The following is a 5631-nucleotide window of genomic DNA, read 5'->3' as shown; positions in this document are numbered from 1 at the left end:
CCACTGTTCCAAATTAATTAATTCTCAAGTTTTATATTCTTATTTCAATTATTAATTATGTCACACTATTTAGTTAAAGTAATGGTAATATAATTTAAAAATGTGACAAGTGGTGATGATGTGATTATTTCGAGACAAAAAAAAATTATACATATTATTCACATTTTGATACGTAAGAACGATAAGTTTAGTATGCTAATACTGGAAACACCTTTTAATTAAAGACTCGACACCATAACCTAATTAAAACTCTTGACGAAGATCTATCATGATAAAATTACAAGAATCTAGACTTTCTTTTAAGTCCCGTGGTCACGTAATTGAATTAAGTCAATAATATTAAGGATCGCCTTTTATCAACGGGGATATATGCATTGTAATTAAGATTATCTACTTCCCTTTCCGAGAAAAAGAAAAGAAAAGATTATCTATTCAATTATAGTGTCTCGCATTTATTCATTAGTTACGTACTAATTCAAACACAAATGAATTATTTAGACATTCATTGATGAAACACTAAAATTAATCTTCCATGGCGTTACAATAATCGAAAGAGAGACACTTTATAGGAGAGAGACGTTATAACAGTACTACTACTCTGAAGGGTCATCTTCTTAAGAGTCGTGCTATAATGAATAGTTCTTTGAACGTTTTTTTTTTTAACAAAAAAAAAAGAAGAAAAGTATCTTTGAATATTTGCAAGAGCCACAAAGTAACTCTATGACACTTACTAGAGTTTCTCATCACTAAAAGCCACGGCAATTTTAATAAGCCTTACCATGATCTTTTTTTTTTTTGACTCGCTAACAGTAGCCCACGGCTTGTTTGGTATCATTTATTTAACCATAAATGGAAAGACTCTGTTTTTTTTTTCTTCTAAATAATAATAATGAAAAAACTTTCGATGGCTTTCAATTCTCCCGCTCAGCAGCCTACATATCCGTTTCCATTGAACTGGTCAATAGCTTATGGCTATGGGTCATTCATTTAAAATTTTATCATATATTTTTATTTTGGGGTCCACGTTGACCCGAGCCTTCGATCCATATGGCTTAAAATTCACAACCGAGTAATATACGTATAGGTACTCACTTACGTCACTTGCTTCTAGAACCCCCCATTTGCTTGTAAGTTCCTAGTACAGTCACATTAATTAATGTAATGACTATACTTGGAACCTGAAAGCAAACAGTCACGTGAATATTTATTAATGACACAAACTCACCCAGAAGCTCAAGTTTATTGTCTAACTTTATTGAACAAGAGTGAGTAACGAGAGAGAGAAATCCAGTAAGAAAGGTTTAAAAAGAAAAAAGATCGAATTTAAACAAACAAAACATTTATAAGCTAATCAACCATGCACATCAACCATGATACTGGCTCTTTTTACTTTGGGGGTCTTATTATTCATATTTTAGCTGGTGAGGGGGGCTGAGAGGAGAGAAGGTAAGGGGTACCCCTGTGATGAGAGTCTTCCTAGGAGAGGTGCCCTCTAATAAGGCCCTTTCGGCAACAACAGGCCTCCCAGTGCCCACTAGGGAAGTACTTCTCCTAGTACCATTGGGTGAGAGAAGCAAACGGAAAGTCCAGTTGAGAATCTTTGGAGCAAACACCCTGTATAGTAGGAATATGTCATACCAACTTGGAAACTTTACGTATGGATCTCCTTTACAAGCCCCAGAAACTATCAACTTTGCAAACTTCTCCACTGGACCACCAATCACATGGACCTAAAAACGAAGTAATTCTATATAGTATTAGTACTAGCTAGTCATGAATGGTTCTTTCATATATATGGTTTTCAATTTTGATGAAGAAAGATATTCTGATTTTATTTCACCTCTCTTTCTTCCTTCCATTGCATCTCAGCACCTTCTTCTAGCATGAATTTGCCACCACTTATCTCACTCCCGATCCAGCCATGTGTGGCGATTGTTATTCCCACTTCATCTTTTACTTCGAATCTCAGTGTCTCGTAAAAGTTTATTAGAGCCGCCTTTGCCGCCTACGCAATCATTGCAATTATCAATTTTTGTTTAGTTGATCATATACAATAATATCAAGCATACAAAAAAAAAAAAAAAAAAAAGAAAAGAGAAAGCAATAACATCTGGTTTGAAAAATTATGTACATATGTAAGTGTTTATAACCCTGTTTTGGCTTAAGCAGTATATAACATGAAAAAGTGAGTCAAAGCCAGTGATTCTACATCAAGGTCAGATATATTTCATTTACTCACAGCATATAAGCTCATTCTAGGCAGAGGTAACCAGTTCTCTACTGAGGCATTAACAATGACTCGACCATTGCTTCGGTATAGGTAAGGAAGAGCCACAAATGTTGGATAAACATTTCCCCAAAAGTTAATGTCCTGAAAAAGCAATGAGAGGAAACTTTAGGACCAAAAACACAGTTATTAATATTTAAGGAGATACATTACATAATAAGGTCAACTAGTTATTTGGGGTTCAATATATGAATTGTTATTCTTACCAACAAGTGGGGAAAGACAGATGTATCAGTCACTTCTTCGAAGTAGAATGTGTGACCCAAACTTACTGTGTTCACTAGATGGTCCACTGCAAAATCAGAACACAATGAGATCCCATTAGGGGAAGTGATTATTGATTAAAAGAAATTGGTCGTAAATAAATTACTAAACTCCATGTTGTCAAAATTCAGCACTGTCCAACTGTGGGATAACATTTATATTCCAAGTCTTCTAATAGGAGTCACCCAATGAGTGACCGTAGGAAACTTTGGTACACCAAATGCTGGGGCAAAGTTTAGTGTCATAAATTTATACTCTTTATTTATATCTTTTTAAAGTGGGTCAAATTATTTAGAGTAAGGAGATTAGTGAATACACTATACATATGAAATATACATATATATATATTAATGTACTTTACGTGTGTACAGTATAAATAGTAAATACCATGGCCATGGAAGTTGATGGTTTCATTGAGAAATCTCCTGCAATCATCTTCCTTGACAACATCTGCAGCTATAATCATCACATGCTTTGCCCCTATAAGCCGTGCATTCTCGCTGATTCCTCTCAGTCTATTCTCTCTTCTTGCAACTAATACAAGATTTGCCCCTCTTTTTGCATACTCGTATGCAATTTGCTGCACATTTTTTTAAAAAAAAACTATTAAATACCAATAAATTAGTTATATGCTTTTTTTTTCCTTTCTTTCTTAAAAGATGACTTAAAATCTTAGTATCTTTGAATCCTACTTCCCTATGAGAAATTTTACTAATTTTAAAAAATGACCTACCGAAGAAGAAGTAACAATAAGTAAGAATGATATTTGGCATATTAGTCCTACAATTCATTTTACAATCTCAATTTTTTTTTTCAAACAAAGATAGTAATAAAATAGAGCACATTTAAAAAAAAAAGTAATTATAACTAGCTTCCGTGAGACAAAAAAAAAAAACTTAATTGTTAGAAAATTATAAGTTTAGGACTTAATAGAGACAAAATCTTAACAAATGGTATAATCTAGAGACCCATAAGTAAAAACATACCTCCCCAATTCCAGAAGAAGCTCCAGTGATAATGACCACTTTATCTTCCATATTCTCTTCGTTGAAGGTACTGTAAAGCCATTCACAAGCGCTGATAAAGCAGAGAGCTGGCCAAGCACAGGCCATCATCACCATACTCGTCGGGGGCACCACCCAATTCAGCACAGAGTTAACAAGATCCATTTTTTTCCCCTCCAAAAAAAGAAAAAAGATTAATACTTTTAATCGGTAAGACCAGAACTTTACAGAGAGAAAAGAAAATGAGATTTGGTGTGTTTGGGAACTGAAGAAGAGAGATCATAATAAAAAAACGAAAGAAAAAAGAGATAAGGGAGAGATCAAGTGATGAGAAGAGAAGAGAGGAAGAGAGAAAACTAGTGTGATGAGTTAGATTAAGATGAACATGATTACATGCATGTAATGGTAGGAGCACACGTGTTAAGATGATAGCTGAGGTTTCGACGGATGGAAGGACCTGTTTTGGATCTTCTTGCATGAACGCTCTGTATTATTAAAGCAGTTTCTATTTTGTTGAAACGTAGCACAGACTTCTGTCTTGCTAACACCTATCACCTATGCATATATGCATATACACTATTTTAAATAACATTTTGAGGCATAATTTTAGGGACTCATTTCTTATTAGTGAGTTGTCTTTGTACATTTGTGTTCTCTTTTATGAGCAAGTAAAAATTAAGTATTAATATATTGAAAATATTATGAGGTGAATGATAAATTATCACTTAAAATAAACAAAATGATTTGGGAAAATAATGAAATTTGTGTTAGTCTCTTATGGAAATTTGAGTACCTTTTTAAAGGGGAACATATAGAATTTCATATACTTAGTTTGATAAGTTGACAAGCAATGAGGCTCTCTCTTGAGCGCGTAGGGATGCAAATCATTGTGGGTGGAGCAAAAACGCATGTGATTTGTGTGCAAACACAAGTGCAGACCCATAAAGCTCAGTCTACATTGGGTTTCTTTTGCAACATAGAATTTATTTTTTCTTCCAAATTTGACCAGTACACTTGGTCCCCCTTCAAGGCTATAAATAGAGGGCTTCACCTCATTGTTTCACACACTAAATCAAAATCTCTCACTCAATTTTCAAAATTCTCTCTCTCTCTCTCTCTTGATCGAAATTCTCTTAGTTTTTGGTTGAAACTCCTCTGAGTTCATACCATCTGACGTCAAAGCTCTCTTAGTCTTTAGTCAGATCTTGGTGGTGTTCTTAGACATTGGTCAGTTCGTTGGGAGTAGAAACAAGGTGTTTAGCTACTGTCCATAGACCATTTTATCATGGGAAACATCGTTAGCAATCCTCTACGGTGAGGAAGCGTAATTGTTTTAAGGAGATAGTGTGGTACACTAAACTCGGTTTGACACAAAAGCAATATTTATTATACATGTGCTTTATATTATTTAGATATAATCATTTTCTCTCTTCATCTGTACTTCTCACAATATATGTTTATGTTAGTTATTTTATATCACTGTGACATATTATTTATTTTATTTATAAGCAACATCGCATGCCTATTTTCTAATAAGAACATGAACAGACAAGTCGCCACGTCGTTTTAGAACACCACAATTTTTGACGTGGCCCGATGATATAACTTGAAAACGATATTGATACAAATAAATGGGTGGGTGTAAGTATTTTTGTATCGATCCGTTTAACACGTATAATAAACTTGTCATTTTTAAGTAAACCTGCTTAAGTCGTAAGTAAATATTTAATTTTAAATTAAATTTAAAAGAAATCCTAAAATAACATTTTTTATAAAGGATTTGTTGAACACTTAAACTATGTATTATTTTTGTGTTACACCCAAATTTTGAGGATGAATAAATGAGCCCCGAAATGTACGCTCGAAAAAACAAGTATTGGCTGAACACTTGTATAAATATGCATGATTCCTAACTTGTTCTTGTTGGCAATCGAGCACAAGTTTAAAAGGCTCGAGCTTAAGCATCAAGCTCGAAAGAACAAATCTACTCCAACACATATGGGTATTATTCAAGCCTTAGTTGCAAGCTCGAAGGTATTGGTCTCCGAAGACTGAGTTCGATGAAACCACCAGCTG

At 34.0% G+C, this 5631-nt stretch overlaps 1 protein-coding gene across 1 annotated transcript; it reads right to left on the bottom strand.

Moving 5' to 3' along the window:
- Nucleotides 1–1293: 1293 nt before the first annotated feature.
- Nucleotides 1294–3867, bottom strand: LOC133804413 (11-beta-hydroxysteroid dehydrogenase B-like). The gene is made up of 6 exons (XM_062242584.1): nucleotides 3538–3867; nucleotides 2939–3131; nucleotides 2494–2579; nucleotides 2240–2371; nucleotides 1841–2005; nucleotides 1294–1730 (listed from the first exon to the last, which is right to left on the bottom strand). Exons 1-6 carry the CDS (start codon nucleotides 3718–3720, stop codon nucleotides 1404–1406), a joined length of 1086 nt encoding a protein of 361 aa, XP_062098568.1. The 5' UTR covers nucleotides 3721–3867; the 3' UTR covers nucleotides 1294–1403.
- Nucleotides 3868–5631: the final 1764 nt, after the last annotated feature.

The sequence above is a fragment of the Humulus lupulus genome, chromosome X (genome assembly GCF_963169125.1).
Source record: "Humulus lupulus chromosome X, drHumLupu1.1, whole genome shotgun sequence".
NCBI classification, from domain to species: Eukaryota; Viridiplantae; Streptophyta; class Magnoliopsida; order Rosales; family Cannabaceae; genus Humulus; species Humulus lupulus.
Note: the sequence above shows the minus strand (reverse complement) of the source record. Positions and strands in the feature narration are given on the sequence as shown.

What these genes read in the sequence shown, in the direction of transcription:
- LOC133804413 (XM_062242584.1), bottom strand. Translation starts at nt 3,720, where the DNA reads ATGGATCTTGTTAACTCTGTGCTGAATTGGGTGGTGCCCCCGACGAGT. An exon ending in CTTCTTCTGGAATTGGGGAG is followed by an intron (nt 3,132 to 3,537) that starts GTATGTTTTTAC and finishes AAAAATGTGCAG; the next exon opens with CAAATTGCATACGAGTATGC. An exon ending in CATCAACTTCCATGGCCATG is followed by an intron (nt 2,580 to 2,938) that starts GTATTTACTATT and finishes CTGATTTTGCAG; the next exon opens with TGGACCATCTAGTGAACACA.